Source organism: Liolophura sinensis, chromosome 8 (assembly GCF_032854445.1).
Source record: "Liolophura sinensis isolate JHLJ2023 chromosome 8, CUHK_Ljap_v2, whole genome shotgun sequence".
NCBI classification, from domain to species: Eukaryota; Metazoa; Mollusca; class Polyplacophora; order Chitonida; family Chitonidae; genus Liolophura; species Liolophura sinensis.
Window position 1 is genome coordinate 12,398,257 of NC_088302.1, and position 11,477 is coordinate 12,409,733.

Below are 11,477 nucleotides of genomic sequence, written 5' to 3' on the forward strand. Positions count from 1 at the left end.
GCTGTGATTCACACCCAGTGATCGGGCTATAGACCGGTATCAATGGTTGGGCTGTGATTCACACCCAGTGATCGGGCTATTGACCGGTATCAATGGTTGGGCTGTGATTCACAACCAATGATCTTGTTATGGACCAGTATCAATTTGTTAGGCTGTGATTCACACCCAGTGATCGGGCTATAGACCTGTATCAATGGTTGGGCTGTGATTCACACCCAGTGATCGGGCTATTGACCGGTATCAATGGTTGGGCTGTGATTCACACCCAGCGATCGGGCTATAGACCTGTATCAATGGTTGGGCTGTGATTCACACCCAGTGATCGGGCTATAGACCTGTATCAATGGTTGGGCTGTGATTCACACCCAGTGATCGGCTATAGACCGGTATCAATGGTTGGGTTGTGATTCACACCCAGTGATCGGGCTATAGACCGGTATCAATGGTTGGGCTGTGATTCACAACCAATGATCTTGTTATGGACCAGTATCAATTTGTTAGGCTGTGATTCACACCCAGTGATCGGGCTATAGACCGGCATCAATGGTTGGGCTGTGATTCACACCCAGTGATCGGGCTATAGACCTGTATCAATGGTTGGGCTGTGATTCACACCCAGTGATCGGGCTATAGACCTGTATCAATGGTTGGGCTGTGATTCACACCCAGTGATCGGGCTATAGACCGGTATCAATTTGTTGGGCTGTGATTCACACCCAGTGATCTAGTGTTGGACCGGTATCAATTTGTTGGGCTGTAGTTTACACTCAATGATAGGGCTATGGACCAGTATCAATGGTCGGACGGTGATTCACAATGATCGGTATATGGACCGGTACCAGTGATCGAGCTGTGGTTCACATTCACGCAGTGATCAGGCCATGGACCAGTATTAATGATCGAGCTGTAGACCAGTATTAATGATCGAGCTGTGCTTCACACTTATTTTCAGACCCCTCCCCCCCGTATATGAGATTTACAGCCCCCCCGTTCCATATGATAATTTCATCCCCACCCCCTGAATATGATATTTTCCTTCCCGCTCCCCCTGAACATGATATTTTCCTACCCCTCCGCCTGAACATGATATTTTAAGCCCCCCCCGCCACCCACCCACCTACAGAATATGATATTTTCAATCCCCACTCCCCGAATATGATATTTTCAATCCCCACTCCCCGAATGTGATATTTTCAGTCCTCTGATATTATGCTTTTAATCCTGAATTCATACATACCGAGTCACCCCGCTTAAGTCACCGCTGAAGTCACCTCGAATATTTATACGCAGGGATATTCCACAGGACAAACATCCACCAAAGCACTAGCATAACATGTAGGTCCTACGCTCCGATAATGAACTGGAATACTGGGGTCTTCATCCGCGTTCACATCTGGCACAGTTTTTACTTTCATGAAGCTTCTTTTCCACGATGATGCTGGCGTAATATCCCAGCGCAATCTTCAACACTGTGAATAGCTGGATCATCTGTGAAAATACAGTTATCTATTGTGTTCAAATCCTCAACGAACTGAATTGTTAAGATATAAGGTGAAGTTCGTCCCATATAACAAATAATTTAATTAGTCTCTGCGAGTAAAGTTGCTTGAGAAACGCCTGTGGTTTACTTCAGGCACTCCGCTTTCCTCCATGCACGAGCGCCATGATGCAACATCAATAATTTAATCAGATGTTGCGTTGTGCGTCTTGTTGACTTGGCAGTTGGGTCGATAATATATAGTGTAGAATTTAATACGTCGATTAGAATTTGAAATCTGAAAGGCATTCTTCACTTTGAATGGGCAATCAGATCATAGAATCACTTATGGATATTATTCGTGGATTAAACTAAGCTATCACCGTATATAAGTTAGAGGCGTACCTCTTATCTATTGAGGTAGGGTCTTCAAACCCGGTCTCCAGACTTAAAGTCAGAAGGTTTATACCGCGTGCTATGTATGGATCAGCGGTTTCTTAAAAAACATTATTGAGCGAAAATTACTAGTCAGATCAAATATAGCCTGTGTAGCATGTTTTTGTCTCCAGTCTTTGTTTATTTGCTAACCTGGACCTGTTGTTATGTGCTGCCCTAACATTGTAAAGTCTATAAACAATGACGACTGTTTTCGGCGAGCAGGTACAACCATATACATTAACACCGTCGATCACCGCATGGACACAAAACTTACAATCGTTAATCTGCTGGATTACACGTACGTGTAGAATCTGGGTATAATCAGCCAAATCAACCTGTAAACTAATTTTTAATTTGTTTTAATCGGGGCTATAGCATAGGTGATTAACGGCGACACATTTATTTAAAGTCAAAAACCTCTTTTCCTTGATTGTGTACATAACATGTACAGTCTCACTGAAAGATTTGGACAAGCAGAAGACTGGCTCGAATAAGCGTAATATGAATGAATGAATGATTATAGTTGAACGCCACATCGGCAATTTTTCAGCCATATCGTGACGACCAGTTGTAATATGTGATATCTTGTATATAAGATTACTGATATATTGTAGGCCAGTGAGCCTGCTTAAGGTATGGTGCTGAGGGACATGTAATTTGCTGCTGTTTAAGCATTTAACAGTTAGAATAAAACCCTAACTGAGGTAAATTGACGAGAGACCGTATTTCACCAGTTACGTGTGGCAATTTGTCCTTTATCACACTGTCATCGCAGCTCTGACTTTACTCTGTATGTTGTAAGTCTTTTGTTACACCTTTTCTAGGGCAATGTATACAACGTTAACGGTATTAAAGGTTTAATTCCCATGATTATGCTGGATGAAATGTCCATTAGTGTCCATTGATACCCGAAGAATTATTTACATTGTCAACGGTAAGTGCACAGAGGCGACCTTTGCTTTTAAGTACCGTTAACCACATCAAAATCCGTATGAGTTTTATAGCCAAAAACTCTTCATCACCTTTTGAAAAATCGATATACAGCTATCAACAGGGTATGTATGCATTATATGGATGCGGACGTGTGCACGTAGCGAGCAGGATTGAATACAAACAAAATGTGAAGTGTGACTGTCCATCAGACCCCATTAGCAAACATTATTTCATTGCAAATGGTATGAATACTATGCTATACATTTAGATGATAGTGTTCCATTATATCAAAACGGAGGGTCGCTTCATTAGAATGTCCGTTGCGCCATTGTGCGCCTGGCCTGTGAAGCGTCAGGATGAAACCTGAAAAAGTTTCCCAGTCTCCTGTCGTAAAGTTTGGAGAGCCCCAGAGAGAAGTGAGGGAAATATTCAAAGCATTCACAGAAAATGCTACTGTCCATGGTTTGAAGTATACTACCCCAGAGTCCGGGCGGGGGATCGCGCGAAGGTAAGACGATATGCTTAATTCTTAATGACAGAACTTAATATCAACCGTAGAAAGACCTTTTACATTTTATATTCTATATAAATTAACATTAAACAGGCTAATAATAAGCTACATAGGCTGTATACGGATTTACCTCTCACAGTATGCCAGCTTCATTATCTATTTTAAGGAAATTTAAAAATTACTTTGTCATACACAAAACTACAAGTGGGTCACATATAAAACAATGACTGGATTTTGCTTAAATCTTGGACACCAGTAAAACTGTAACTTGGTCACACACACAACTACAAATGGGTCACAAATAAAACCCTTCAATGGATTTTTCTTAAACCTTTGACACCAATAAAACCGTAACTTGGTCACACACACAAATACAAGTGGGTCACATATAAAACCCTTCAATGGATTTTTCTTAAACCTTTGACACCAATAAAACTGTAACTTGGTCACACACACAAATACAAGTGGGTCACAAATAAAACCCTTCAATGGATTTTTCTTAAACCTTTGACACCAATAAAACCGTAACTTGGTCACACACAAAAACGCCAAAAACTATGTTACAAATAAAAACAAGACTTGGTCACACAAAAAATTACACATAGGCAACAAATAAAATCATAACCAGATCACACAAAATACTACAACTGGGTCACAAACCAAATAATGACTTGTTGGCGCAAAATATCTGATTTACTATATCTGAGTAAAATTATGACCACGTCACACAAAAAGTACAACCGGCAACAAATAAATTTATGACTTGGTCACACAAAAAGTGCGACAGGGCCAAAAATAATCGTATGACTTGGCCTCATGTCCATGAAGCCTTGCATTGTCACACATAAAGCTAACACTTGGGAGAACTTTAAACTACGATTGGAAAACCAGAAGGAGAAGACTGGTGGATACCACAGATATACCACTCAGGTTCAGTTCCATATACAGCAAATATCCATATATGCTATGATATTCCATAAATTAAAGTAGAGTGAGAAATTACTAACATTGTCAATAGTTACTGATGCATGATGATTACACAAATATGCTCAAAATAAATCATACCTGTGACCAATCATGTATAATATGTTTTATATGTGTTGCCACAGGATTGTATGGACTCTCGCCTTTCTGGCTACAGTCGGCTGTCTTATCTACACGGTTTCAATCCAAGTCGTTGAACTCAGAAATCGACCCACTTTAACTCAGGTATCTGTGGAGTTTAAAGAGCAGATGTTATTTCCGGCCGTGACCCTCTGTAGCCTGAACAAGGCCAGAAAATCTGCATTACCAGAGGGCATCGAAGACGCTATAAAAATGGTTTTGTTGAGGAAATCTTCATTGGCTTACACACTGAACCAAACGGAATTTATGTCCAATTTTGAGATAATGGAGGAGGATTTCGAATACGTCGCTCATGGAATCTTTCCGACCCTTCAATCGTGCTCCTGGGACAACATACAGCAGAACTGCACCGACCTGTTCTTGACCGTGAAGACTGATATGGGATACTGCTTCTCTTTCAATCATCGAAGCTCTAATGCTGATCCCAGGATATCCAAACGGACTGGGAATAAGTACGGGCTGACTGTGATTGCGAATATACAGCAGGATGAATACCTTGTCGACTCGAACACCGAATCTGCAGGTCTCAGGGTGTGTACATGACATGTGAGACGAAGGGTTGAAGTCATAACATGGGCCATAGACACGATTGTCACTAATAGCACCATAAATTGTATTTGCACGTGATTGTTTGACCGGCGTTTTACTTGGAAATCGATATTAGGTTTATTTCTCTTAAAAAATCTTCAGGTTCCTGGATGAAACATTTATATTATCCAAGCGCCTGACAAATCTCAAAAAATCCCCCACATCCACACAAGAATATCTTATGTGGAATTCGAACACGCGACATAATAATAATTAGAATAACAGGAAGACTTTGGTATATAAATCGATTTGTAAATTTGAAATTGATATTATGCATGTACTATACTATTATACATATACATTCCACTGAAGTTACTCACTTTTGTATCCATGCAACCTTCTCAAATTTCTACATCATTATATCCCAACTGAAGTTTCGAACTTTCGTATTCCTGAAACCTTCTCAAATTTCTACATCATTGTATCCCAACTGAAGTTTCGAACTTTCGTATTCCTGAAACCTTCTCAAATTTCTACATCATTGTATCCCAACTGTAGCTTCGAATGTTCGTATCCCCAAAACCTTCTCAAATGTCTACATCGTTGTATTCCAACATCAGTTTCAAATCTTCGTAGCCCTGAAACCTTTTATATCACCTTTTTACTTTATAGACACACTTGGAGTAAATACGCTGCATGCAATCACAGGTGAACTTGCCGAAGTCTGGTAATTATGTACCTGTGTAGAAAACTGTTAAATCTCAAATTAAGGATCAATGAAATAATAAATATTGTAAGAGGAAATCCATACTAATGTTGAAGACCTGATTTGTTTCAGGTCTTGTTGCACGGGTACAACGAGACACCTTTGGTTGAGAGTCGAGGTTTCGATGTGGCTCCTGGCAAGGCGACGAAAGTCTCTCTGGATATGATGACGGTAATATCCCCTTTTCGGTTTAAGGGACAACGCTGTTTCGATGTTTAATTGGCTGTACGTAGAATTATAAGGCTAGTTGAACCTTACCATCGAGTAACTGATACCTCGTCGAGAGAACGTATTTGCCACCTGACTGAATAATTGACACCTAGGCGAGTTATCTACGCCTCGCCGAGCATCTGACACCCTAAGTACAAGTAAATCTAGCTAACTAGCTGACACCTATCCTAGTATCTGACATCTAGTCTAGTACGTGACACCTAGTCTAGTGCCTGACACCTAGTCTAGTGCCTGACACCTAATCTAGTACCTGGCACCTAGTCTAGCACCTGGCACCTAGTCTAGCACCTGACAACTGGCCTATTATCTGACACCTAGTCTACTACCTGACACCTAGTGTAGCGCCTGACACCTAATGTAGTCCCTGACACCTAGTATAGTACCTGACACTTGGCCTAGTGTCTGACACCTAGTCTAGTAGCTGACATCTGGTCTAGTATCTCGGACTTAGTCTAATACTTGGGACGTAGTATAGCACTGGCACCTAGTCTAGTACCTGGCACCTAGTCTAGCACAGGATCCCTAGCCTAGTACCGGACATCTAGTACAAAGTCTAGTACCTGACACCTAATCTAATATCTGACACTTGATCTAGTGCCTGACGCCTAGTCTAGCACCTAACAACTAATTATGTATCTGGGATTGATTCAACAAAGCCAGTTTTGAACTAAATCGAAACTTCGGTACGATCGTAATTTAGTATCAGACGTTGTAACTATCATAGACTTGTTTCAGTTACTGACATCTAAGTGCCTCACACATGACACTCCAAGTAGGCCCAGCCTTAATAAGTTAGCAAAATATCGGAGGTTTCAGATAGCAGGCTACGTTCCAATGGTAAGCCTTAATTTACACACCAACTAGATCCCTTGAAATTACCTAATATGGTAAAAAAGGGAAAAACTCACGGGAAAGGCAGATATTTTTCCAATGCATGAGTCTGCGGTAACTTCTGGTACGTCACGTGATAAATAACAGATCCGCCACGTGGAATAGTATTGATCCATCATTGTTGCCTGCTGTAAGATGGTTGTTCCTCGCTTAGCGCATCCATTAATGGACAATTTGGTGATGAACTGTAAATGTGTTTGCGTGATAGGTTGTCATTGCATTCGCAATGCCTGTGCCTATCGGGTTAGAGCCATCAGAATAATGGTTAAGTTGAAGCTTTGTATCACCATCAGCTCCTGATTTAATACTTCAGGTAATTTCATACACAGTGAAAATAATGTACATGAACAAAACACGACATAATCAAACACGGACGAAACGCTAAACTCAAACTTCACTTGAAACTTTTTTTATGCTGAAGCCAGACTCCAAGTTTCATTTTATTGTGATGAGCCATTTTTAATAAAACTCTGGAAAACTGTTAGGTCTTCAGTCTAAAACACGACAAAATCGGCCATAATTACGACAGAACAGTGTGAAGCTCGAACTTGATTTGTCACTTTTCGTGGAGAAGCCACATGACAATTTTTAGTTCAGTATGACTAACCCGCTAAAAGTCCTCAACCGAGATAAAACGACATGAAAAAGAAAGAAGAAATGGACAACCGGGCTTTAATCTGATACCTGGGCTCAATCTTCACCTTCCAAATGGGTTCGTTCCTCCTTTATCTTTACACATGGGGGCTGAATTATTCTCAGATCTAACTCTGAGGTTCTGATTTCTGTTAAAGGTGAAGAATTTGCCACCACCTTACACAACACTGGATGGCTCCACGTGTATGGAGATGTCCAACGGGGAATCTCCCAAAACCTTGGCACTGTTCGAAGAATACGATCTCAACGCCTGTCGCTTTGAATGTCGACACGATTATATCTTTAGTGAATGCCAGTGTCGAACCAGCTACGACCCTGGTAAGATATGTGTATACGTAACAAGTAAGGTTTTGTCTGGAAGTATTCTAATTATAGAGGAATTCAATAGGTTATCTTGAAATTCTTTTGTCCATTAGTATCACTAAAACAATTGGCGTGGAATCCCACTTTCGTCACACCCATGGCTATCGAACACCTCCATACCTCAGTTTTATGGTGGCCATCCAGACTGCCACCTTCGCAACCTTGCGGATGAGGAGGTTTTAATAAAATCGCGACTTCGCGGACACGAAGCTCGAGGCTATGTTAAACTGCGCTTTGCCAATGTGATTATTTGGCAATTGGTCACGCGTAACCGGTGAAACGCAGCCTCTTGTCAATTTATTCTCAGTTAGGGCTTAATTCTAACTGTTCTTATAAATACTTGAATACTAACAAATTACACTCCCCCGGCACCACGGCTTAAGCCGAATTAGAGTAAATGTTAAGTGCAATTTATTATGGGGCCACTGGACTAGAATTTCTAAAAATCACATTTATTAAACGACAACATTAAAATACTGCAACTTAGGGACCTCTAAAGATGATGTAAAAACTAAAAACATGTTGACAGCAATTACCTGTCACGTATTATTATGTAAACACGTCTACCTTTTCTTTCAGGTAATGCCAGGTTGTGCAATATTGAAGAACTAAGCAATTGTTACATCCCCCGTTTCGGTAATTCTACTTTTGCCTTTATATTTTACATAACTTTTGCAAACTTAAAGTTTTACATATTTGTGATAATGGTTTATACTAATTTAACGTACTGTACAATAAATTAATGTTAAACAGTTTAAGGTAAAGGGGAATAACTTGGTAAATATGATTGATGGGATTGGTTAAGGTTTTGTAGGACATGTCGACTTGTTATAACATTTCTTGTGATTTTGTGCACCTCGGTCGTCCTTGTATCGAGACTTACTTTTTATTTCAACTGCATAATAAACATAAGCAAAACGATGTTAATCGTTCGTTTTGCCCCAGCTTGGGCGGTAGGATCTACTGGACACTATTATAAGAATTTGCGTATTACGTCATCGTAATTAGTTACTAACTACTACTACTAAATACTAATATTTCGGACATGTCGAAGGGATATTGACAGTAGATGGTTCAGTAAGAGCTACCTTCCAAAATGGCTGTCGAAACTAGGTCAGAATCCACCTTTGTTAAGAAAGGACGTATTCGTAGGCTTTAATCAGAAGACAGAATGGCTTTGTTGATTTGATTTCTGCCTTTAGACAAGTTCATGGCCGAAAACGGCTACAAGAATTGCAGCTGCCTGCCCCCGTGTGAATGGAGTATGTACACACCACGTGTGTCCATGGGTGACTACCCGTCACTGGCTCTCATGGATATGATAGACAATGAGGAGTCGGAAAGCAATTTTACGCAAACACAGTGAGTGGAGTCGATCTTCCTGCTAATACACTCTTATCGAACTGTATAAATACAATAGGCCTATCGTTAAACCCGGAACTAACATCACACTACAGCATGTAGAGTATAATGCCACTCTCACACTGGCCACGGTTGTTCCCGACTGTTCACGTTTGAAGTCGACTTCACTTGGGGCTCTACCCCTAATGTTGTTCTTTCGGCTTAAAACTAAAGCAGGGATGACAATGGTCACACGTAACCGGTGAAATCGACCCTCTCAACAATTTGCTTCTGTGAGGAAATTCTCGTTTCTTGAAACTTTTTCTTTGTTTTAATTTGGAACCTTTGTTTTTCTTCTTCTTTAGCGTCATTTTTATCGCGTTTGAGTTCTGTCATTAGTCAGTCTTTTCAACGTAATTCCCGACTGAGGACCGAATGTGAAGAACTTGACAACGTTTCTCACATATTATGTTTTTAGGTACAGACAAAACTTTTTGAAACTTACCATTACCTTCGACCAGTTTTTGTTGGAAACGGTGAAGCAAGTGCCTAAGTTCTCATCAGAGTCCATTGTCAGTAAGTAAACTTCAACATTTATGCTACATTCCCTTAATGAAACTTGCCTATTCGTTTTTCGGGTTTGGCTACATATCATTAAAGCTAATAATAAACGCGATTTTCATGCCGGAAAAGAAACTCAAAAAGCTATCCCCGTCCGATACGTTTCGCAGTAAGTACAAATAGTAAACAGTGAACAGTTCAAAGGGGAGAAAATTGTTCACGAAAATTATCTGTGTATACATTAAATGAAGCCTGCCGTATATTGCCAAGCATACCTAAGTATTAGTACTGTACCTGTCTAATGGAGTCATTATTTCTCAAAATGACGTCACTACATAATTCATGGCTTGTACCAGCAACAGTGCTAGATGTCTGCTACTCTAAAAAATGTCATTTACATTTAACGGAAAGTCTTTTGTTTAAGTGATGCTAGAATGTATTTTGTTTTGGCAGATTATTCTGTCAAATACGGCATACGCATTTTTTTGATTCAAGATGTTGACTTTATTTGACTAACAGGACATTAAGTTGAATAGGTTTTAATATGTATTTCAATATGTATTATGTTACAATAACGGAAAAAATTCTAGCATCATTCAAACAACAGACTTTCTTTTAAAATTAACAGATTAATTCTTGAGTGACAAAGCCGTCGGCGGATGGCCTGTATCAAACTGGCATATATATATATACCAGAATTCAAAATGTTTTCCTGGGCTAACACACAAATATAGAATACTAATATAACTTTCGCGCTCTCACCACCACGCCTCCTAGGATGTGGCTTTAATCGTGAACTAGGTAAATAAGGTCGAAAATCTGATTAACTAACTTCACTGATTAATTTATTTACTTGATTGGTGTTTTACGAGGTACTCAACAATATTTCACTTATACCAGGGCGGCCATCATTATGGTGGGAGGAAAGCGGGCAGACTGACTTAATTGATAAACAGTTGATAAGCCATTGCACTAGCAAGTATGTAGAGGAAACCTACAAAAAATTCAAATGAAATGGCTAAGCAATACTAACCCCCGTACCTTAACGATATAACATACAGTAACTCCGTCACTTCGGGCCATTCACGTTACAGTGTCATGGGTTCGTATCCGGCTCAGTTTTTTTTTTCTCTCACTCTTAAATTTGACCAAAGTGAAAAATGTACAGCGCAGAACATTAATGAAATAAGTAAATACAATGAAATGAGACCTTCTGTATAGGCCAACAAAATTTCCATCAGTCAATGATAAGAAGTAGCAGTATAAATACATTACTCCTCTTTCTCATTTAGGCACTTTGGGTGGACAAATGGGCATGTTCCTGGGAGCCAGCTTACTGAGTGCGGTCGAGTTCTTGGACTTTCTTCTTCAACTAGTCCTAACTAAGATTCGTAAACGAAGTACAACGTCACCAGAGAAGTGAATGGTGAACTGAGGGCACGAGAGAGGTTGGAAAGGAATACGATTGGCTTTAACTATCAATGAAGGTCAAAATTGGTTTCATTACAAACCACGTACGACGGGAGAAGAAGTCAACATTGACTTGAACTCACAACGACAGCTTTGGCGAGAGGTTCCTGGGTCGTTGTGCTGCGCTAGCACGCTAGCCACGAGGATAATGACTTGGGACGACCCACTGTACCCTTTATCCACATGTG

At 40.1% G+C, this 11,477-nt stretch overlaps 1 protein-coding gene across 1 annotated transcript; it reads left to right on the forward strand.

The window, feature by feature from the left end:
• The first annotated feature begins 3,204 nt into the window (after window positions 1–3,204).
• On the forward strand, window positions 3,205–11,242 carry LOC135473197 (acid-sensing ion channel 4-B-like). The gene is made up of 7 exons (XM_064753039.1): window positions 3,205–3,356; window positions 4,469–5,015; window positions 5,851–5,949; window positions 7,692–7,872; window positions 9,120–9,279; window positions 9,737–9,834; window positions 11,112–11,242. The coding sequence occupies exons 1-7, from the start codon at window positions 3,205–3,207 to the stop codon at window positions 11,240–11,242; spliced, it is 1,368 nt and encodes a 455-aa protein (XP_064609109.1).
• The last annotated feature ends 235 nt before the right edge of the window (window positions 11,243–11,477 follow it).

Coding starts and splice junctions, on each gene's coding strand:
- LOC135473197 (XM_064753039.1), top strand. CDS start 3,205: ATGAAACCTGAAAAAGTTTCCCAGTCTCCTGTCGTAAAGTTTGGAGAG. Junction 7,873..9,119: donor TCGAACCAGCTACGACCCTG/GTAAGATATGTG, acceptor TTCTGCCTTTAG/ACAAGTTCATGGCCGAAAAC. Junction 9,835..11,111: donor CTCATCAGAGTCCATTGTCA/GTAAGTAAACTT, acceptor TTTCTCATTTAG/GCACTTTGGGTGGACAAATG.